This window comes from Belonocnema kinseyi, chromosome 2 (assembly GCF_010883055.1).
Source record: "Belonocnema kinseyi isolate 2016_QV_RU_SX_M_011 chromosome 2, B_treatae_v1, whole genome shotgun sequence".
Lineage (NCBI taxonomy): Eukaryota > Metazoa > Arthropoda > Insecta > Hymenoptera > Cynipidae > Belonocnema > Belonocnema kinseyi.
Genome location: NC_046658.1, coordinates 94,663,377 through 94,687,687, shown reverse-complemented (window position 1 = coordinate 94,687,687; position 24,311 = coordinate 94,663,377). Strand labels below are relative to the sequence as shown.

General features: G+C 29.3%; 2 protein-coding genes across 3 annotated transcripts in view; one reads left to right on the top strand and one right to left on the bottom strand.

The window, feature by feature from the left end:
• The window catches only part of LOC117167381 (probable methylmalonate-semialdehyde dehydrogenase [acylating], mitochondrial), a 43,180-nt gene extending 19,352 nt beyond the window's left edge, over nt 1-23,828 (top strand). Inside the window, exons 5-8 of the mRNA XM_033352268.1 lie at nt 7-374; nt 12,983-13,411; nt 19,204-19,482; nt 23,086-23,828. Coding sequence (XP_033208159.1) covers nt 7-374; nt 12,983-13,411; nt 19,204-19,482; nt 23,086-23,187 — 1,178 coding nt within the window. The 3' untranslated portion in view covers nt 23,188-23,828. The remainder of the gene's footprint in view (nt 1-6; nt 375-12,982; nt 13,412-19,203; nt 19,483-23,085) is intronic.
• Nucleotides 178-10,529, bottom strand: LOC117167382. Of its 2 annotated transcripts, none has more exons than XR_004466387.1 (2): nt 10,369-10,529; nt 178-372 (listed from the first exon to the last, which is right to left on the bottom strand). XR_004466387.1 is itself a non-coding variant. In XM_033352270.1 (2 exons), exon 2 carries the CDS (start codon nt 7,788-7,790, stop codon nt 6,981-6,983), a length of 810 nt encoding a protein of 269 aa, XP_033208161.1. In that variant the 5' UTR covers nt 7,791-7,827; nt 10,369-10,529; the 3' UTR covers nt 5,676-6,980. The 2 variants fall into 2 exon arrangements, 1 of the variants encoding a protein (XP_033208161.1); XM_033352270.1 differs by lacking the exon at nt 178-372 and adding an exon at nt 5,676-7,827.
• Nucleotides 23,829-24,311: the final 483 nt, after the last annotated feature.

The window sequence follows — 24,311 nt, the reverse complement described above, 5'->3', positions numbered from 1 at the left end:
TTGCAGAGGTAGTGGATGCTTGTGCAGGAATTCCGTCCCTCCTTTTGGGAGAATCAATGCAAAACATAGCAACCGACATGGATACAATTTCTTATAAAGTTCCCTTGGGAGTAACAGCATCCATTTGTCCTTTTAATTTCCCAGCAATGATTCCTCTTTGGTCATTTCCGGTTACTGTTGCCTGTGGAAACACGGCAATTTTAAAGCCCTCGGAGAGAGTTCCAGGAGCTTCAATGATTCTGGCAGACCTCTTCAATAAAGCTGGAGCACCGCCAGGGCTTTTGAATATTATTCATGGACAACACGAATCTGTCGATTTCATTTGCCGGCATCCGGATATCAAAGCCGTTTCATTCGTTGGTTCAGATCAAGCTGTAAGTTAGAAAAAAATATTTTATTCATAATTTGTTAGTTGATCCGGACTTTCAATTGAAACTTTCACAGGAAAAGAATATTTCGGGATATTTCATTGATATTCCGAAATAAAAATTATAAAAATTTTCGTAATTTTAACATTTTTTCATATGAATTGCCCTTGAGGCACTATCAGTATTTCTCCGCTCAAACATTCACCTCTCATACTTTCCCATCCCTCACTTCCCCTACACTTTACTTCCCTTACTATTCACCCCTCTTTCTATCATTTCCTCTCACTTCCCCTACACCTTCACTCTAATTTGATTAATTTTCCTATCTAACACTTTCTCTCCAATACTTACGTTCACCAGCCATCACATTCCCTCCCCTACTCACCCACACTACTTTCCTAGCCCTCCCTTCACTTCCCTCACAACCAGTCCCTTCCCCTACTACCCCCTCTTTCTCTACCTAATCTCCCCTTATTTCCCGAACTAACACTTCCCTTCCCCTTCTCCCGTCCCTCCGCCATTAAATTCCCTCCACTATTCATCCGCACAAACCTAATAGCCCTCCATTCACTTCCCTTACTATCCTCCCTCACTTCCAATCATTTCCTCTCATTTTCCCAACATCTCTCTAATTTCATTTCCCCTCTTTCTCTACTCAATCTTTCTTCATTTCCCGAGCTAATACTTCCCTTCTCCTAATCCCGTTCCTCAGCCATTAAATGCCATCATCTACTTACACACACTACCCTAGTAACCCTTCCTTCACTTCCATTTTTATCCTCCCTCACTTCTAATCACTTCCTCTACATCTTCTCGCTAATTATATATTCTGTACTTACCTACCCCAATTATCAGATTTTCTATCCTACCCACTTGTACAACCCTACTGGCCTTTCCTTCACTGTCCACCTTAATTTGCAAACATTTTTTCTTACTTCCACTCCTTAATTCCCCCTACTTGCTCTGCTTAAACTCCCCTCGTTTCCCCCTCAATTTCTCTACTTTTCCCTCCCCACATTTTCCCTATTCCCCTCTTATTTCCACTACTTCCCCTCTCACGGTGGCCGCTGGACCGGGAAAGCTGGAAAACCGGGAATTTTACGAGACTGAGAAAAACCGGCAAATGACAGTGAATTAATTTTTTTACCGGGAATTTTACGAAATTTTTAGAATAAAAAATCTGTTAAACTTTGATTTTAACCGTTGTTTAAATAATTAGTTCAATCTTGATGTTCTTCAATTATTATATCATTCAGTTTAGAATGCGTCATTCGAAAATCTTTCACTTAAAAAATTTTCCGTTTTATATTTTTAATTTTTTTAGACTTAAAACAACTAAAACTTAGAAGCATTTAAAATCAAAGATTTTTGGTAAAAAACATTTTTAGTTGATTAACTTTGAATATAAATTATTTCATGATTTTAAAAATTAAATTGCACTTTAAGAATGAAAAAGACTTATTAGTTGAACAAGTGTAAAACCTCGATTGAAACTTTGTAAAATATTTTCAATTTTAAAATAACTTCAAAACAATAAATTCATAATCAAAGGCTTTTATTTTTTAAATATTAGTATAGTATAAAGTATTCCATTTTAAACCAATCAATTTGAAATTTTTCAATTAAGAAAAAGAACCATTACATAATATTTAGAAATATCTGACTGTTCATATAAAATCCGTAATTATAAATTAAATATTAAAAACTAAACAAGAAAACTGAATTGTGAACTTAACAATTTTAATTTTTCTATTAAAAAAAAATCAATTTGTAAGTCAAATGGTTGAATTTCATAAATTATAATTGAATACCTGTTATTCTTGGAAAAATCTGAGTAAGTTGAATTATTTTTTAGAAATTTTGAACAAATTCAAAATTAATTAAAAATTTCAAATTATTTACATTTAAACTTTAAATAATTGAAATTTTAAGGAAAAATTCGAGTCACTTTAAAGGATGTTCAGAAGATCTGAAAAATTCAAAAAATTTTAAAAGTTCAAACAGCATGTAAATGTTTTAAGATTCTGAAATAAATTTTTTAATTATTTTAAGGAATTTTAAACCATTTTAAATAAAAATAACTTTTAATTGAAGTTGTATTCAATTTATAAAAAAAATGTAATCGTTCAACTTTTAATGTTTTCAACTTGAAATTGCTTAAAATTATATAATTTTGAAAAAATTTAATGCATTGATTGATTCTTCAATTTAGAGCATTGAAAATAATAACTTGGATTTATATTTTTGAAACATACTGCACTTAATTTTAATTTTACACGTGTAACATGAGCAAAACCATGCTCTAAAGTCTAAACTTAGGTCAAGCATTTTAACGTATATGTAATTATTACTTTTTAATAGTTTTTTTACCGATCATCCTGATGGGTTAGGATAAAAAGTTTAATATATCCGTTTGTTATTTATTTTTCAAACAATTCTTATTTGACTAAACAATTTTTTTTAAAGTGTAGTTCTCGCAAACTTTGTAGAAAAATATATTAGCTCCTCTTATTTTGATAAGTTTAATCACTTGCTCAACCTATTTTCAAATGCAAATTATTTAAAAATTATGTAAGTGCTAAAGTACTAGACATCCAGAATTCAACGGAGTTTTGTTGAAAAATCTGCACAAAAAAACTATATTTTTCTGCTTTATTGAGCGTCAAATTATATTTAAACCCCAAAAATTGTTTAAACAATTTAAAAAACTGTTTAAAACATGAGAATGTTACTTTTATATAATAAATTAACCGCAAAAACTCAATATTCAAACTGAAAATTAATAAAAGTAAGTAAGGGACAGTAAACCAGATTAAATATTGTCAACTCAGCCCCGGAAATCTGAATAATGGTAAGGTAAACGGAATTGGAATTTTTGGTACAAAAACCGTTATGATAAGTAGCTAAGACATGATTTGATCGATTAGAACAAAAAATACAATATTAAATTTATATTTAATACAAATGAATATTTTGTAAGCTAGTCAGATCGCCCATTAGTGGGACAAGAATTTGAGGGTATATCCTTAAGTGGGACACTAAAGAATCCAATGCTGCTGGTACAAGAAAAATCCAATGGGGTTTATTAAAATAAAATGCCACTATTTATTTATAATTGCAGAATACATTAAAAAGCAAGAATGAATTGTGATTACCATTTAATTGATTATTTATTTTAGAAAAGTTGTTCAAAGTAGTTGATTGAAACCTCCACTTTTAACCTCAAATTTGGCCAACAGCTTAGGTAAGTAATTTAATAGTTACTCATAAGTTTCATTTTACAATGAAATTAGTAAAAAGTATTCAAAAAATTTCAATTATTTTTTGCTTATAAATTTTGTTATTTGCTTGAAAATTTTCTTAAGCCCATGTGATGATTGGGTCACGTGACCAAATTCCTACCTCACCGACACTGTTTGTACATCCCAACTTATTTTCACACAAGGTGCCAGATCGAGTTGAACCTTTGCGATAATAAGTGAAAAGCACTAAGAAAGGTGGCTCTGGACCTTAATTCGCATCATTATTAAAAAAGTTTTTTTTGCAAATAATTTTTTTTCTACTTTTTTCAAAATTATTAGAATTCATGACCAGAACCACGTTCCTTAGTGCTTCTTATTTATTACCCCAAATTTTCAACTCGATATGGCGCTTCATGTGAAGGTAAGTTGCGAAATAAGTGTTGGTATGGTAGGAATATAGTCACGTGACCCGCTCGTCACATGACCTTAACTGACAAATATTTTTTGATTTATATTTAAACTATTTTGTTGAAAATTCGTCATTTTGTTTCAAAAATTTATCATTTTAATTATAAGTTACATCTTTCTTGAACAAAAGTGCAACTGCTTGGTTAGAAATGATACTATTACGGTAAAAAATTCACCAATTTGGTTGAAATATTATTCTTTTTTTAATAAAAAAATCATGTCTTTTGGTAGAAATTTGATCTTTTTTGGTTACAAGTCGAAATTTTTAGGTGACAATTCGTTTATTTGCTTAATGAATTCAATTATTTTAAATTTATAATTAAAACCTTTATTCGTTGAAATCTCAACTATTATATTTTTTGAGACGAATTCATCTTTTTAGTAGGAAATTCGTCTTTCCTATTTCAAAATTCAAGAATTTATTAGAAAATTAAAGTAGGAGGTTAAACAAAAAAAGGAAATTCTGATCAAAAAATGTAATAGTTGATATTTCAACCAAAAAATATTTTTATTAAAAATTGAAAGTAGTCGAATTAATTTAAAGAAAAACAACGAATTTTCAATCAAAATGTTGAAGTCTCAACCTGAACAGATTAATTTTCAACCACATTTGCATTTTTGCTCAGAAAGTATGAAATTTATAATTAAAAAAGATACATTTGCGAACCAAAAAGACGAGTTTTCAAGAAAATAGTTCAAATGTTAATAAAAAAAGATTTTTTCGATAATATTATTTTTATTAATATTTATAATATTTCATATTAATCTATAATATTAAATTTTAATGCAAACTTACTAATTTTAATTGAAAAATTAAATTTATGAGTTACTATTACATTACTTACCTAAGCAGTTGGCAAACTTTGAGGTTAGAATTGGAGGTTTCAATAAACTACTCTGAACCACTTTTTAAAATAAATAAGCAATAGAACGGCAAGGGTTTGTCTTATAAATAAAATTTTTAATATGTAACTAACACAATACTGCGACATTCAATTAAAAACATGGCGAAAGTGACAGTCTTAGTAAAGGAGACGCAATTGCGCAACTCGTGTTGAATTGTCCGAAACTGACACAATCAGCGACACCTCTTTCCGGTTTAGGCAACTTTGTCGAGAATTTGTCCAAATGCGGCGCATTAAAATATTCATAACTTATCGAATAAAATCGCTAAAAACGTTACGAATTTTATTCTCAAACGTAATAAAAATTTTCAAAAACATTACTTTGTCGATTAGCGTAGGAAATTTCAATTATACAATACTTTAAAAGTTATGCGAAAAGTTTTGCAATACAGAAAAAAACGGCGAATTTTGTAACAGTTCATGCACAGATTTTGAGGAGTATTTTGTACTAAATGTGCAACTTGTCAGAAAAAAAAATTAATGGTAACAAATTCAAAAGAACTTCAAAAATAATAGAACATTTTTACTTTTATAATTTATGTTGGAATATAAAAGATACTCAACGATATTATTGTCTCAATATTGGACATACTTTTCACGTTGTCCCAGTAATGGTCGGTTTACCTTAGAGTGGGTGGTTGATGGTAAAAAGAAAAATAACAACACTTAATTTCCAATATAATAAATGACAGTAAGTTTATTAATTTCCCATAATATGTATCTTCCTAGCAGCATCTACTATGAAAGTTCTACGCTAAGTTACATAATCTTTTTCAGAAAAGTGACACCTCAAAGCTCACAATTTACATATATACAACTAATTCTATATCCTAACCTAACTAATCTATAAGATTTTAGGTCCTTCCTTTCGTTTACTCAACGAAGTTTTTCTAAATAAAATTACCTACGGAAATGTTGACATAACCTTTTAGTAAACATCTACTAATTTTTTAGGTTACCCAATCCGATCATCGTAATCGTACTCATAGGGGTATAACCATGTTCGGAGAGGAAAGGGGGTAATCAAAATCAGAATATATCAACAACAAAAGTTCATGTAAAAAGGGGCAATCGAGGGCTGAACCAAAATGGGTCAAAACAGAGGGTATAGTCATAAGTTAAGTTTAATCAATAGGGTAATCAAGAAAGGGGGTAATACTATAAAAAGGGGAACCAAATTATAGGGCTTGCCCATGGTTAAAGGGGATAGTCTCATATAACTTGAAAAGGGTAATTCAAAAAAGGGTAATCAGAATTCTACGGAATGGTCAAATTAAAAAAAAATGGTCACAGTTACAACAGAGAAAAGAGTAATCAAAAAGAGGTAACTACAATTTATAATCAGGTCATTTTTATCGGGGTGGTCGTAATTAAAATAAAAAATGGGTAACCAAAAGGAGCAAACAAAAAGATAGTCACAATTCATAAAACAAATAGGTACTCAGAATTGATAAAAAAGGGCTCCAAAGGGTTATCAAAAAGAATAATAAAAAGTTTAGTTCATTGTTATAGTAATGGTCAAAAAGAGGGTTCGAAGGGCCAAATCACAAAGTATAATCAAACTTTAAGGCGTGGTCGTGATTTAACAATCAGAAGGGTAACCTCAAAATCAACATGAGAACAGCAATATTCGGAAATTGATCGCGAATAATGCAATAGGCACAAAATAAAATAAGAATCATAGCGATCATCAATCAGTGAAAAAGTAGATATGCAATAGAAAATAGCAAAATCAACCAAGAAAAATAACGTTAATAGGCATGAGGACAATGAATAATCAAAATGTATTTTTGGCAGAAACTAGGGTCAAAAGGGGTTACGAATAAGTGGTTCTAAATCCCACTGAATCCATAAGTGGATTCAGTTGGGTTTTAATCAGGGTCCTAAACGGGTAGAATTTTTAAAGCTTAAAAGGGACATACTGGGGATAAGTGTTCAAAACTCTGGTAATGTTGAGGTCAGAGGTACATTTATTGAGTACAGGGTCATAGGGTTTATTAGGGGTAAGGGTTCCATTGTTCAGGGAAATTTTGGGTCATAAGAGGGTTGAGGATCGGCTGATCATCCTTTCTGCAGAAGGGACAGCTTCGAGTCCGCACTCCGGGTTCACCGCAGCCGTGACAGAAGATTGCTCTGTTACCCTCCATGCAATCCTGGTAACAGTGGCCTGTACTTCCACAATTCCAGCATCCTGCTCTGGCATCTTCCTTCAACCAGTGGAGCGTCTCGTTGCGTAGCCCTGCTGGTGCTTGCAGCTTCAGGTCAAAGAGCGAGGGGATGTCGCTCCGCGGACGTGTTGGGTCTGTTCTAGAGGTGTCCGAACATGATGACCCAGTTGGATTTCTTTCTGGTGTCCTCATCCGTACATAGCTGGGTCGCTGGCTGGGATTATACGGCTCAAATCTAGGTATGCCGTGGAGATTTCTTTCTCGCCTTGGTAGTGGACCGTGGGCTGAGCCTGCCTCGCTGTCTTGGGCTGTGCTTAAGAAATTTAAGATTTGGGGTCGCCTCCGCTCGAGATCCTGAGAGCCAATGGAGTAAGGCTCATCGTACCGAAAATTTGTATTAATTTCGGTCCCAGTCTGGTCTTCCTCCATCCACTCGCTGTTCATCCGATTCCTGTCTCTTTCTCGATCGATGTACATCTTCAGAGTCGCCTCGTATTGCTCATTTTCGCGGTCAAGTCTTAAATTCGCCTCCTTATACCTCTCTAATCTCATCTCTAATTTGGCAATTCTTTCTCTCGCTAGGATGAGGCTATCCCTTTGGTCCCTAATTAGCTCATCCCTGGGATCCATACCTTCCATAGCTAGAGTTAAACGGAAACTTTGGTAGAGTTTGTACCTAGGGGTCAGAACCAAACTCTTCGTCAGATGCTGTATAGGGTTTGAGGTCTTGGATGTGAATCTTTCCAATAAATTTATCGGACAAATCCGAAATTTCGAAAATAGAAGTGGACATGTCTTAAGTCGTTCGATAGGGTCTTAACAATTGGGGGTTGAGAGAAAATGGTATGCAATTCGATTTGAAGCTTAACTACTATTTTTTTAATTTTTGTTGTGTTTTGCTGAAGAAAACATTTATAAACAAATTGCGCTTAACAAATTTCAGAAATGATCAAAAATGTTGCTAAAAGAGACAAAAATGTGCATCTGTACTATCTTCAGTTCTAATAAAGATATTACATTTTTTTTGCTAGCATTTTTTTTGCTGGTGGTCAGAAAAGGCCTATCTGGGCTAGAGTTCAAAAGCACGGGTTATAGAAAGACAGCGACAGTCTGTATCAAAAAAAGCATCCCCGCTGCTTTCTTTTCAACAAAATAATTTAAAATATCGCAATTTTCACGAAAAAAATCAAATCCTTCCGGGAGATTGGAAATAATTACAGAGCCTATCCATTACACATTACCCATATTGATTATTTACCATTCCATTTTTTGTGAATCGATTCTTTAACTTATGATTCGGGGGACGGATTTTTTACTTGTTTAAATTCTCTTATCGCTTTGTTTTTACCCACCACATTTCTTTCCACCGTGACACCAAATAAAATTATAGGTATAACAACTTTAGAATTTTTTTCAATTCATTCTTGAAAAATGGATTCTTGTATTACTGATATTAGTGAATCGATTTTCATGTTTAAATTCAGAACTGATTCAAGAATTAATTCTTCTTAGAGAATCGAACATCCCTATTTACAGTTTGGCATTTGAATGTCTTTAACATCTGAATTAAAATTGAAGATAGTACAGCTGTTCAGTTTTGTAATTTTAAGCAACAATTTTTATTATTTCTTACGTAAGATAAGTACAACACCATTGGTCGGTAGTCCAAGGTTAACCTGAGCTAATTATAAATTTTATCAAGTCAATAAGTAGCTTACAAGTGGTTCAGGGAGCAATAATAATTCGAATTTACAAGAGGTTTATTCGAATTAAAGGGGTTTATGGACTTTAGGGGAATTACACCGGGTTAAATTGTTCAGAATTCCTCTGTGGAAAACTCTGGAAAGGCTTAAGGCTTTCTCCTTTCAAAAAGGCTTTGGGGAATTATTTGATTCTGAAATATCCAAAACAAAAACTAAACCAAAAAAAAATTCTACGAGATGGTCATAGTTAAAGAAAAGAAAAAGGTAATCCAGGGTATTCGGGAAGGAGTAATCACGTTTATAATTAGATCATTTTTATTGGGATGGTCGAAGATAACATCAAAAAGACGTATTACAAAAAGGGGTACCGAAAAAGAGCAAACAAAGAGATAGTCACAATTAATCTAAAAAGGGGCTAAACACAACTTAGAGTAGATTCATATATAGAGAGTGTGGTCACACCTTAAGAGTCATGATCAAAAAAGGGTATTTCGAAGGGGTTATCAAAAAGGATAATAAAAATTTTCGGTTATGTTCAAAGTTACCGAGGGGAGTCACAATTATAATCCAAAAAAAGGGATTCAACGGGTTCAATCAAAATTTAAGACATTGTCGTAATTTGAAACTTGGAAGTTAAGGGCATGTGATCCTTATAGTTTTCTCGGCTTTTTTTCCACAAAAATGAAAATTAAAAAAAAACTGAATTCGGATATGCTATAGAAATATCATAACGGACGTCTCCGGACTCTTTTTTGAGTGCTAGATAAAAATTTTATGCATATGCATTATTTTGATGTTACGTCGTTTTTCATCTCTGCCTTTCCGATAATCTGGAAATTATTTATGAAATAAACTTTTTTGGTTGCTTGCAAATAAGGTTAGTTCCGGGAGATTAGTTATTATGTTTATTTGTAAGTCCAAAGTTTCCGGCCAAAATATTGTGTAGTTTGGAAGTAACGCTCGGGTGAATTGTAACACACATAACCACAAAATATACACGCACGTTGTTAGCAATATAAAAAATTTTTTGATAAAAAAAACACAAAAAAAGTGTGTGGGTACGTCAGTTATCATGTTCGCTATCATTTCCCAAATTTTTAAGACAAAATATTTATTGTTCTAGAAAAAAAGCCGGGGGAACCTAAAACTGGTAAAATCGACAATTTTTTAAGTATCACATGCCCTTAACCACAAAATCAATATGAGAAAAACAATAATTGCAAATTGGTCAAGAAATAACACAATAGGTACAAAATCAGATAAGAACCATACCGATCATTAATTAGTAAAAATATATCAGCAATATTAAATCACAAAATCATACAATGAAAAACTCTAGGATAGGCCCAGGCACCGAACTGTGATCCGACCACGTGCCATCCAAATTTTTCCGAAGAAAGTTCGAAATCTCAGAAGTTCAACAATGCTAAATCAATAATCCACCGCAGCAAAAAGGATGGCCACGTGTCGAACTAGTTTCCCAGACTGAATCTAGTTATAACATCAAATCTTACCACAAAGAAGAACTAAATTCCTTGCGATGGCCGTCCTCAAAACACAGTTTTTAATCCATAAAATTTACAACAGATACAAAATTAAACTCAAACTACGCGTGTGTCGTCTCGGGAACAACAAAAAAGAGACGAGTCGACGAGTGTGATCTCACTCACGGCTCCTTCCTCCCCTTCGCCTTTTCCACCTCGTAGCTCGAACTCTGATTGGTACCGGACCTCAGGGCTGGCTATGTTGGGTGCTAGGAGTTTGTTTAAAAATGGAATGTGAAAAAAATTGTTTACACCAATTAAAATGATAATAATATATAAATAAATGAATAATAAATTTAAAAAAAAAATGAATAATAAAATAAACCTAATATTTATCCTAAATTTATATTTTTGAACATATTTTCGGTGAGCCCACCCATGAAAAAAATCGTTCCGGCGCCCCTGGTAATGATTATGCCCTTCAACAAATATTATTTATAACATTCATTGGATATTTCATTATTTTTAGATGATACTATTCTTTCCACACTTTTGTAATGAAAAAACTAATTTGAACAAATGAATATTGTTTACACAATTGCAAAATGTCTCTTCATTTAGATTGTAATTAATTACAGATAGTACTAACTTTTCAAAATCGATCCAAAATTTTTAACAAATCGCAAATGTTTGAACAATTGAAAAATGTCTAAAAAATATTACTATTAACCGCGAAAAATAGTACAGGGAATTATAGAATGAAATAACTGTTCCAATAAATTAAGTATATTTTTTAAAAAAGATAATATTTATCAATAGGCTGGATGGAGTAAACATTTTTTGAATAATTTAAATCTTCTGCACCTTGTCTGAATATTATTAATGGTGTGGTTAATTTCCAAAAATACTAACTTGTTATAATTTGTTAGAAACACAAATTTAAACAAATGTACATGGTTTAAATAATTGAAAAATATCTTTTAAAAAACATATATTATTCCTAAAATTCATTATAGATGTGTCATTAATAAAAAATACCAGCTTTTTATGATTATCTAAGGAAAATAAATTCTTTCAACAATTAAAAATTAGTTCGAAGATACTTGAAAAATTGTCGCACGTCAAATAAAAGTAATTCAGGTTGACATTTTTTTATGTAAAACTGCTATCTCAAATTTTTGGGTGAATTTTGCCGGTACAAAACAAGGGGATTGGGCAGGGTCAAAATAAAAATTTATTGGATTAAAATTATTTCTTGCAAATTTTTTAAGAAGTGACTGAAACGAAATTTTTACTGTTTTGTAGCCTTGGGCAGTAGCTCTAGGTCTAGATATTTTAGCCGGGTGTATGCCCGTCGTCCTATTTTTTAGGAGGAGAAATGAGAAGAGGGGAAGTAAGGGAAATTAGGAGAGGAGAAGTAGGGAAGATTAGGGGCGATGAAGTAGAGGAAATTAATGGAGGAAAAAATAGAGAATTCAAGTGGAAATTAGTGCAGGTGGTGTATGAAAATGAGGGGAAGGCAAAGTAGAGAAATTTAGGGGAATTGTCGTAAGTGTAATTAGAGGAAGTGAGGGCAAATTATGCAAAATTGGGGTGAATGAGTAAGGGAAATGATTGGAAGTAAGGGGAAGTAGTGAGAGAAGAAAATGGAGGGCTACTATGGTAATTGTGGTAAGTAGAAGAGGGAATATAATGAATGGAGAAAGGAAATAGGTGAAAGGAGTGTTATCTAAGAAAACGAGGAGAGAGGGAAGTAGTTAGTAAAGGAGCCCCGGGCAGACACCTTTATAGTTGTGGTCGTCGGTTGAACTTTTTCCCCGAAAGGGAAAGTGAGGGAAGGGAAGCTTGGGAAGGGTGTGGAGAAGGGGGACAGAGTGAGTAGTGTGGTAAGTAAGGGAAGTGGTGGAGAAGTATAAAGAGAGGAGGGATGTAGAGGATAAATGCGGGTGAGGTATGAAGAAAAGTGAGGGGAGAGGCATTAGAAGAGGGAAAATATAGGAAAGGATGGGGAAGTAATGGGAAGGAAAATAGGAGAACGAGGGCAAGTGAAGGGAGGAGTCGGATACTGATTTAATGAGAATTGAGTAAAGGGAAGAGAGTGGTATTTGAATTAAGGAAAGCGATGGAAGATGAAATAGTAAAGGGAGTAATGTAGGTAGAAAGGAAATGAAGTATTAGGAGGCGTGAGTAGAGGGGTAATGAAGTAGTAAATAATACGGCAGGAGTCGGAAATTAAGGGGAGAAATAGTAGCAGAAAGAGGGAAAGTGAGGATGGTGTAATGATGGGATAGGAAATAGGAAAAGTGAAGAGAGTAGGATTGGAGCTAGGCGAAGCGAATAAAGTCGAAATAAGTAAGGGCATCGTGTAGGTAGGAAGGGAGAGAGAGATGGATTAAGGATTAAGGGTGTAACTAGAGGGGCAATAGAGGAAGGAAAACTATAGGAGACGACGGAAATTAAGAGAAGGGATAATAGGAGAAATATGAAAAGTGAGGGTAGAGAATTGAATGAATGTAAGGGGAAGTATATAAAAGGAGAGCGAGTAAGGTAGACAACGTATGGAATGGGAGATTTGAACAACTAGAAAAAATAAATTAAAAAACATTATTACAATATTGTGATAATAAGAAAATTTTGGTTTCAGGGACAGTACATTTATAAAGAAGCAAGTGCTCATGGGAAACGAGTGCAGAGCAACATGGGAGCAAAGAATCACTGTATAGTGATGCCGGACGCTAACAAGAATAAGACGATATCCCAGATCTCAGGTGCAGCCTTTGGAGCTGCCGGTCAACGTTGTATGGCTTTATCCGTTGCCATTTTTGTAGGAAAGTCCCAGGAGTGGATACCGGAACTCGTAGAAGCTGCAAAAAGACTGAAAGTAAATGCTGGTCACATCCCTGGAACGGATCTTGGGCCAGTGATATCCCCCCAATCCAAAAAGAGAATTTGCGAACTTGTGGAGTCTGGTGTTAAGGACGGAGCTGGACTTCCACTCGATGGAAGGAATATCGTCGTGAAGGGTTTTGAAAACGGAAATTTCGTTGGACCAACCCTCCTCACAGATGTTAAGGTTATAATCAGTTTACAAAAAAATTAGAAAACTATTTTCAAAATTTATTTAGTAGGGTGGATCGGAAATAAAAAAAAAATCAGGGATTCGAAATTACAATAAAAAAGTAGCTCATTGGGATCCTATAAAAGAATAGGTAACTTAGAATCGATAAATATGCAGCTTGGTTATCCGAGCTCGAAAAAAATGCTAAAAAATGTGCTGTTTGCAGAGTTTAACATCTTTTTTTAATTCCAATTTTTTCACATTTCCGGAGGTCAAAAAAGGTTTTCCAATTTTTTGCGGATTTTAATTAATCATTTTTTAAGAAATAATTCCTATTTAACTCACCCATGTTTACAGCCAATTTTTTAACACCTGCGTGAATAGACGCATTTTTTGTATATCTGAATCTAAATTAGAATTTTATCAAACTTTTAACATTTTTATTACGGTATTTAATAAAATTATCTTTATAACTTGAAGTTTATAGAAAATTGTTAAGCATCTGTGGGCTTTCTTAGCGTAAAAATACACTGGGAAAAAATCGAAAAGACCAAGAAATCGACATTGAACTTACAGAACATAATTTAAATTCATAAAGATAATTTCTTTAAATGCCAAAAACAAAATTTAAAAAATGCACTGTTTTTCTAATTTTTATTCCTGAGTCTTGCAGTTTTTTTCCTAATGTGGTTTCATCTCGGGAAAATTTTCAAGAAGCCGAAAAAATTCCTCTCTCCACACAGGTGTTATATTTTTTCCTTGAATCGAATTCAAATGCCATTATTCCATTATAAAAACAAGAAAGCAGGAAAAAACTCTTTAGAAGATTCCAAAATTTTTTAAATAATTTAAATAATTTAAAGAAATTTCAAAGGATTTGAAAGATTTCAAGTAATTTTTAATGCATTTTCACCATGTAATGGTAATCCAAAGGATTTTAGGGTATTTAAAAAAATTGAAAGAAATTTGTCAATAGAATTAAAAAGCTTCAATGGATTTCAAAGATTTCTAAGGATTGCAAATATTTTTCAGTATTTTAAAAGATTCCAAGGAATTTTAATTAGATTTCAATAATTTGAAAGGATTTCAAAGGGATTAAAATATTGTAGTGTATTTTAAAAAGTTTCAAGTAATTTTCAAGAGCTTTAACAATTTTAAGAGAATTTTAAAGATTTTAAAAGATTTTCAATTTTCAATAAATTTTGATCATTTGATGGTAATCAAAAGGGTTTTAGAGATTTGAGGGTATTTAAAAAAAAATTCCAAGAAATTTTGAAGATCATTGAAAAGTTGCGAGCGATTTGAGAAAATTTTCAAGGATTGCAAATATTTTTCAGCATTTTAAAAGATTGCAAGGAATTTTTATTAGATTTCAATAATTTAAAGGTTCTTTCGAAGGAATAAAAATATTTTAGGGTATTTTTAAAACTGCCGAGAAATTTTCAAGAACTTTAAAAATTTTAAGGAAAATTTAAAAGGTTTTAAAGAATTTGTAATATTTTTTGTTATTAAAATTTTTTTTAGTTTAAAAAAATGAAATCCTTTGATGGCAATCCAGAGAATATTACGATAATTAATGAAATGCCAAGAAATGTTACAAGAGCATTAACAAGCTTCAACGGATTTCAAAAAATTTCTAGGTATTGCAAATTTTATTTCAATAATTTGAAGGGATTTCAGAAGGATTAAAATGTTTTAGGGTATTTTTAAAACTACCAAGAAATTTTCAAGAGTTTTAAAAATGTTAAGGAGATTTGAAAGATTTCAAAGGGTTTGTAATATTTTAGGATATTTTAAAAGATTTCAAGAAATTTTTAATAGATTTCAATAATTAAAATGGATTTCAAAAGATTGTCAAGCTTTAAAGATGCTTTGAAAATTCCAAGAAATTTGCAAGAGCTTCAAAAATCTTTAAGGGGATTTCACAGATTTCAAAGGGTTTGAAATATTTTATGGTATTTTAAAAGATTTTATGGAATTTTTAATTCGGGAACTATAGGGTTTTTAAAAGAATTTATTAATAAGAATTGGCAAATTTTGAAAGGTTTCAAATATTTCAAATGATTTTTCAGATTTTATGGTATTTTTTAGAATTCCACGGAAGTTTCTAAAGCTTAAAAAAAGTGCAAACGATTTTGAAAGATTGTTAATGATTTAGAATATCGAGGGATATTTTTAATATATTTTAATAATTCGAAGTAATTCCAAAGGATTTCAATGATTTAAAGTTGTTTTTAAAAATTGCACGATATTTTCAAGAACTTAAAAAAATTTTTTGAGGATTTAAAATATTTAGAGGTATTTTAAAAGATTCTAAGGAATCTTCAAGATCTTTAAAAAGCTTCATATTTTCGGAAATTTCAAAATATTTCAATGAATTTTAATTTATTTCAGTGATTTGAAAAGATTTCAAAGCTTTCGAAACACTCCAGGGTATTTAAAAATATTCCAAGTCGTAAGAGATTTAAAAAGTTTCAAAGTACTGAGAAAGGTTTAAAAGAAATCTCCATTATCATGAGAGTAGGTTATACCGACCAGTATAGATGTCACTCCACAATCCGTAGAAAATAGAAATCAAAATCACCGATCAAGTTAACTCTTCAAATAATCGAAAATAATTAACGACACTTTTGAAAAGATAGAAAATAAATTAAAAATTTTTTTAAATTATATTTTTGTGAGCAAATAACAGAAAACCACTAACGGCATTTTCGACAAGATGGACAATAAATTTTAAAAAATTTTAATCATATTTTTACTGAAAAAAGATCTTCTACCAATCGCTCCACTGGGAATAGAACCACATTTCTGTGGTTCGAATCGCAAAGGAGCGATTGTAAGAATTTTTAGAAGAAATTTTTTCAGAAAAGTATCTTAACTTTTTTTTAAATTTATTGTGGATCTTGTCAAAAATGACGTTGCTTATTTTCTGTTATACGAAGAGTTAACTTGATTCTCAGTGGAACGATTGTTAAAAGATCTTTTTTCAGAAAAATCTAATTTAAAAACTTAGAAAGGCTTTAATTATTTTAAACATTTGAATAAAATTTTCATGTTTTAAAGAATTTCCTAAAATATGGAATTTCATGGGATTTCATTATAGTTTAATGGATTTCAAAGAATTTATTCACCAGCTGTGAGGGATTTCGTAATGCTTCTGATAGTTAAAGAGATTTTCAAATATTTTTTGCAATTGACTTAAATTAATTTTGAATTCACTCTGATTTTTTATTAATTTATCCTGATTTATTTTGAAGTCTTTGGAATTCTCGTGAATCTGTTGGATTGATTTAAATTTCAAAAATTAGGCTGCGGCAACCCTAAGAATAATAAATTGAAATTTTATTTACTTGGTTTTATTTCATTTATAAAATATACTATATTAAAAACGTCACAATATCAGAATTTTTTCAGGAAGTGAAATGATTAAAATTTTATTTACTTAGTTTTATTCCATTTATAAAATATACTATATTAAAAATATGACAATATCAGGATTTTTTTCAAGAAGTAAAAAGGATCAATTAGTTAGGAAAAATTCAGGAAAATTAAGGGCGTTTATAATCCTAGATTCCTACCTTACCGACATCGAGGTCATTCGTAGAGTTCTGAGTCCTTTAGATTACTTTGAGAACGGTAACGAGAATGAGAATATTACCGAGAAATAAATTCTCTGATAATATGAGAATCTCAGAAATTATTTTAATTAATAGAAAACGGAATTTTTTCGTTAACTTTTAGGTTGAAAATTCAACTCTTTTTTTTTAAAGTTTGTCTTTTTTATTTTAAAGTTTACCTCCTTTAGCAGAAATTAAATTTTTTGTATAAAATGCAACTGTCTGGTTAGAAATTAAGGTATCATACCATTTTCTTGAAAACTTACTCTTTTGTAGAAAATTTACTTTTTGTTTAAAATTTATATTTTGGTGTTGAAAAATGAACTGAAATATTTTCTGAATGAAATTTCCACTTATAAAAAAATTTTTTTTTTATTACGAATTCATCTGTTTTAGTAAAAAATTGATCTTTTTTTATAAGAATGCAACTATTTGGTAGAGAATTTAATTATTTTGCTAAAAATTCATCCATTTTTGTTTAAAAAATTCGTCTTTTTGGATTTAAAATTCTATTTTTATCATAGAAACTTATTTTTTGTTACAAAAATTCAATATTTGATGTAACGGAGTCAACTGGAATCTTTTTTAGATGAAAACTCAACCTTTCTTGTAATAAAAAATTCTTCTGCTTCAAGATAAATTTCATATTTTTTGATGAAAATACAATTATTTGCTATTGAATTCAACAATTCTGTTAAGTCATCATTTTTGGTTAAGAATTCATCTTTTTGGATTGAAAATTTCAATTTTTTTGCTAGAAAATTGTTTCTCGTTAAAAAATTCATATTTTGATCGTGAAAACTCAAATAAAATCTTTTTCAGCCAAAAATTGATTCAACTATTTTTTTGAAAATCTATCTTTTGATTTAAAACCTCATCTGTGCTTGATAATTCAACTAATTTGTTTAAAACATTTAGTTGAATCGCTTTGTTAAGAAATCACTTTTTTTGTTAAAGATTTATATTTTAAGTTAAAAAGTTATCTCTTTGGTTAAAAATTTAATTATCTTGTCAAAAATTAATCTTTTTTAATTGAAAATTAAACTACTTGGGTCAAAGTTAAACTACATTATGAAATTTTTGTTATTGAAGGCATATGTCTGGTTGAAAATTGAACTGTTTAGTGGAAAATGCTTTTTTTTGGATTAGAATTAATGTTTTAACAGAAAATGTAACTTTTCCATTTTTTTAAAAATGATATTTTTTAGTTAAAAATTCGCGGTTTTTTGTTGTAGAAAATAATTTTTTAGTTTAAAATTTCCTTTTTTTGCGTAAAAATACATCAGTTTCGTGGAAAATTAATTTTTTAATGAAGTCATATTTTTTGTTGAAAAATTGAATTTTTGTAAAGAAAGTTTGTCTTTTTGGTTAAATTTTTTTTCTTTGTCATATAAATTTAATTCTTTTTAGATTAAAATATAAATTATGACACTTTTTCATTGACAATTTGTCTTTTTAGGTTGAATATTCTACTATTATGTTAAAAATTAAATTATTTGGTTTAAAGTTCCAGTATTTTGTTAAAGAGTTATCTTTTAAAGTAGAAAAAAACTCTTTTTTTGTTGGAACTAAATTAATACATTTGAACATTTTAAATTTGTAAATGAAACACTGTTTTATTTCGCTTATAAAATATTCTATGTTGAAAATATCATAATACTAAAATGCTGGTATTTGGATATTAATTATTTGAAATGAAAAATTAGTTAAAAAAAGAGAGAATTTTGAAAATCTCACGCGTCTAAGTTCTCCAGAAGTGGTGTCGTCTTATTCTACTTCGTGGTATTTATTATAGAGTTTCAGTCTAACAGTGTTAAATAATTAATGAGCTAGGAAATAATTTATATTCAACCGTTGTTATAACCTGAACAATAAAAATATTGTTAAAAATCATAAATTCTTAAATTCTTTTAAATTCTCCTAAATTCTGTCATATTATCGGTTATATAACCTGAACTTAAATTCTCGGGAATTTAAGAACTCTAGTCATTCGACAGTTCAAATGGTTCGCCTTCATTCGACGAACTTAGCACGGATCCTTACCACTTGAACTGCCGAACGCTCTCGATGTCGGTAAGGTAGGAATTTAGGATTAAAAATGTTTCTGGTGATCTAATTTGCTTCCTGTTTTTCATTTTTTGTTGAAAATTTAATTCTAATGCCTCTCTTGTTTGAAAAATCCGTTTACAGACTTCGATGAGGTGCTACACGGAGGAGATTTTCGGACCCGTTCTGGTGTGTATAAACGCAAATACTTTGGACGAGGGAATTGATATTATCAATCGTAGCAAATACGGAAATGGAACGGCAATTTTCACGACAAATGGTGCAACTGCGAGGGCTTTCACTAATAGAATTGAAGCTGGTCAAGTGGGTGTAAATGTACCTATTCCAGTGCCTTTGCCCATGTTTAGCTTTACCGGAAATAAAGGCTCTTTCCTGGGAGATAATCACTTCTATGGAAAATATGTAAGTTCAGATTAAAATTGAAGAGATAAAAATGTTAATTGGATAAAGGGCCATCCATAAATGACATACATTTTTTTTCTAATTCTAGATTTGTCTTTTTTGGTAGAAAATTATTCTTCTTGGTGAAAAATTCATCCATTTTGGTTAAAATTTTAACAATATAAGCAGATAATTCAACTATTTAGTGGAAAATTAACATTTTATTCTCAAATTTGACTATTTGACTAAAGATTTTTTTTGTTTTATTAAAAAATTATATATTTGGGTTAAAAATTGAACTTTTTTGTACATAATTCCTCTTTTTGGCTTCAAAATTCAACAATTTGCTTGAGAATTTATAGATTTTGATGAAACTTTGACTTTTTGGGTTAAAAATTTTAACTATGAAATTTGTGGTTGAAAAATGATCTATTTTTCTTCAAAATTCATCTTCCAAGTTAAAAATTGATCTTTTTAGTTGAAAATGAATCTTTTTTAATAAAAAATTTCTGCAATTTGTTGAAATTCGTCTTTTCTAGTAGAAAATTAATCTTCTGCGTTAAAAACTCATATCTTTGGCTGAAAATTCAACTATTTGGTTGAGTGTTATACTCCTTTGCTTAAATTTGCCTTTTTTCAAAATTAATTTTCTTAAAAGATTCATAATTTCGGTTAAAAATTTATCTCCTTGGTTAAAAATTTAACTATTTCCTTGAAAATTTATTTTCTTTTTGTAGAAAATAAATATTCTAGGATGAAAATTCATCCGTTTTAGCCATAAACCTTTCCCAATTTGGTAGAAAATTGAACTATTCGGTTGACAACTCAACTACTTATAAGGGTATTTTTAATAATTTTTTTTTCGAAAATTTAACTATTTCGAAAAAAGTTAACCATGTTTCGGAAAAATAATTTTTTTGGTTGAAAATTCCACTATTTTGAAAAAATTTCGTCTTTTTAGCTTCAAGATTGAACAATTTTGTTGAAAATTCATAAATTGTGTTGAAAATCAGATTTTGTTTTTGTTATAAATTAAATTTTTATCTGAAATTGTAACTAATTCATTTTTTGTTGTTTCCTTTGGATTTGAAAACAATGTTTTTTAACTGTTAATACAACTATTCCATTTTTTGTTGAAAATTGATCTTTTTTATTCAAAAATTCATGTTTATCTTTGAGAATTGATCTTCTTTAGTTAAAAATTTATGTATTTTGTTGAGAATTCATCTTTTTTGGGTAGAAAATTAACCTTCTTGGTTAAGAACTCATCCGTCTTGGATATAAATCTAATAATTTAATAGAAAATTAAACGGTTTGAGGGAAAATTAACTTTTTTGGTTTAGAATTTAACTATTTGGCCAGAATATTGAAAATTAAGTATTTTTTTTTCAAATTTAACAATTAAAAAAAATTAACTATTTTGTTGAAAATAATTTTTTTGAGGTTAAACATTTTCAACTTAAATGTAAATAAATAAATGTGAATTTGAAACTCAAAAAAATTTCAAAATAATTGCAGATAATTCGTCTTTTTGGCTTAAAAATCCAACAATTTGTTTGAAAAATCATAGATTTTCTTAAAAATTCGATTTTTTTGTTAAAAATTATTTTTTTATCTGAAAATTTAACTGTTCCATTTTTAATTAAAATTTGATATTTTGTAGTTAAAAATTAATGTTTTGTTGGAAATTTGATATTTTTAGTTAAAATAAACTATTTGGTTCAAAATTTATTTTTTTACTAAAAAAAATGTATGTAGTTTATTTAAAATTCGTCTTTTTGGTAGAAACATAATCTTCCGAGGTAAAAAATAATATATTTGGTTGAAAATTCAACTATTTAATTAAAAATTTAACGTTTTTTGTGTATTGAAAATTTAACTATTTCGTAGAAAATTAACTTTTTCGTAGTAAAATCTTATTTTCGGTTTGAAAATTAAACTTTTTGCAGATAGTTCGCCTTTTTGTCTTTAAAATTTAACAGTTTGATTGAAAATTAAGTGTTTGTTTATTGAAAATTCAACTATTTCGTTGAAAAATAATTTGTTTGGGTTGAAAATGTTTAAATTAAATATAAATAAATATAAATTTAAAAACAAATTTTTTAACTAATTGTAGGTAATTCGTCTTTTTGGCTTAAACATTTAGCAATTTGTTTAAAAATTCATAGATTTACTTAAAAATTCGATTTTTGGTTGAAAATTTTATCTTTTATTGGTTACAATTAAACTATTTGGTTCATAATTTATTTTTTTAGTTAAAAATTTATATCATTTGTTGAAAAATCGTCTTTTCGGTAGAAAATTAATCTTCTGAGGTAAAAAAATAATATCTTTGGTAAAATTTAACGTTTTTTTGTTTATTGAAAATTTAACTATTTGGTAGAAAATTAACTTTTTTGTAGTAATAGCATATTTTCGGTTTGAAAATTAAACTTTTTGCAGATAGTCCGCCTGTTTGTCTTTAAAATTTCACAATTTGATTGAAAATTAAGTTTTTGTTTGTTGAAAATTTAACTACTACAACGAAATTAACTATTTTGTTGAAAAATAATTTGTTTGGGTTGGAAATGTTTAAATTAAATGCAATAAATATAAATTTCAAACTTCAATAAATTTTTAACTAATTGTAGATAATTCGCCTTTTTGGCTTAAAAATTTAACAATTTGATCAAAAATTCATAGATTTTCTTAAAAATTCGATATTTTGTTGAAAATTTTATCTTTTATTAGTTAAAATTAAACTATTTGGTTCATAATTTATTTTTTTAGTTAAAAATTTATATCATTTGTTGAAAAATCGTCTTCTCGGTAGAAAATTAATCTTCTGAGGTAAAAAATAATATCTTTGGTTGAAAATTCAAGTATTTTCTTACAGATTAAACTATTTTTGTGTAATTTGACTATTTGATAGAAAATAAACTTTTTTGTAGTAAAATCGTATTTTCGGATTGGGAATTCAACTTTTTTGTAAATTGTTCGCCTTACTTATGGCTTCAAAATTTAATAATTCGGTTGAATATTTAATTTTTCTTGTTTAATTTTTTTATCTGATAATTTAATTATTCCGTCATTGGTTAAAAGTTTATCCCTTATAAGTTGGAAATTTAACTTTTTTTTTTGAAAATTCAATTATTTTGTCAAAAATTCAACTATTTTGTTCAAAATTTGTCATATTGGATTGAAAATTTTTTCACGGTAGAAAATTCATCTAGTTTAAAGAATTCAAATATTTCGTCGAAAGCGTTCGTTTCAAATCTTTTTTGTTTGAAAATTCGACCATCTGGTTAAAATTTCATCTTTGTAGGTAAAAAATTCAACTATTTGCTTAAAAGTTTAATTATTTTATTGTAAATTAAACTATTTTGTTAAAGTCAACTTTTTTATCGAAAATTCAACTGTTTTGTTGAAAATTCGTCCTTTCGGATTGAAAATTCATCTATTTAATAATTCAACTATTTAGTAAAAAATATAATAATTTGGTTGCAAATTCAAATACATTAATAAATTAATATTTTTGAATCAAAACGGTTCAATAATAACCAAAAATTGGTAGCCTAGTTTATGAACGGACCCTAGAAAATTTGTTTAAAAATGTGTAATTATTAAAAAAGAATTTTTTTTCAGGGTATTAATTTCCACACTCAAACAAAGACTGTAACCCAATTGTGGAGGTCAGGAGACGCGTCTGACATCGCATCATCAACCGCGATGCCCACAATGCAATAGATAAAAAAAATCATTTCTTGTTTCGAAAAAAGTTTAAGATTTCAACTAATTTTAGTATTAAACTCATTTTGTAAATACTAGTATAGAACCATTTTTTTCAACAAACTATTCCATTTTTGTTTATCCATTTATAGAAAAGTGCTGTATCGCATAAGAAATTTGATGAGGAGAAAAAATTTCGATAATTTTTGTATCTCTGGAGTTTATACTTTCTGAAACTGTATTTAAAAACAATGTTTTTTCTCTTTTTGTAATATAAAGTTGAACTTCACTCCGAGCAGAATGTCTTCCACTATTTATCAACGTCGAATTATTGTTAAAGAAAATATTTTTATTAAGCTAAAGGTTCAAGAATACTATTGTGTAGTACAAAACGAAAGAGAATTATGAATATGAAATATGTGTTGAGAATGATTGAGTCACAATAAGATTTTAAAAGTCTGAGTTCTAATTTTATACATAATTTACATATAAGTATGACGGTGTTATTGAATTAAAGGAGGTGCCTAATCAAAAATGGAAAATTTTTATATAATTTGAGGTTTTAATTTTGAATAACAAAATTTATTTATGGGTTGTCTGCTTCCATTGTATGTTTGTAACTTGTAAAAGAATAATAAAAAAATATATTTTGCTCAATAGCACAATTTCTTAAAAATATTTATCTCTGCATTGTTCGCGAGATTTCTTCAAAACTACAGGTTATACATTTTTTTGTATTCAAAATTTTAGTCGCTTTTAATTGTCAAGCCAGATCCAAGATTGTGCTACTATTTCAAGCAGAGTGATTGCAATTTGATATTTATTATAATTAAAAAATACCATAAAAAATACCAGATAAACCGTTTGTTGTATAGAATAATTACTAGGATGGTCTTGAAAAAGACATTATTTTTTTTTAAATCAGTCACCAAGAATCGTTTCCTTTTAGTGATAAAATTACCCCTGATTTTTTTCAGAATTTAAAATAAAATATTTAGGAGTCGCGCAATTCCATTTTTGCTAAAAATGGTTATTTTATTTTTAATTTTACTGCTAATAGATTTTGTTTTACTTTAAAAAAATTGCATTGTATTAATTTTATTGAAAAGATCACCCAAATTTTTAAAATTATTTTTAAAAAT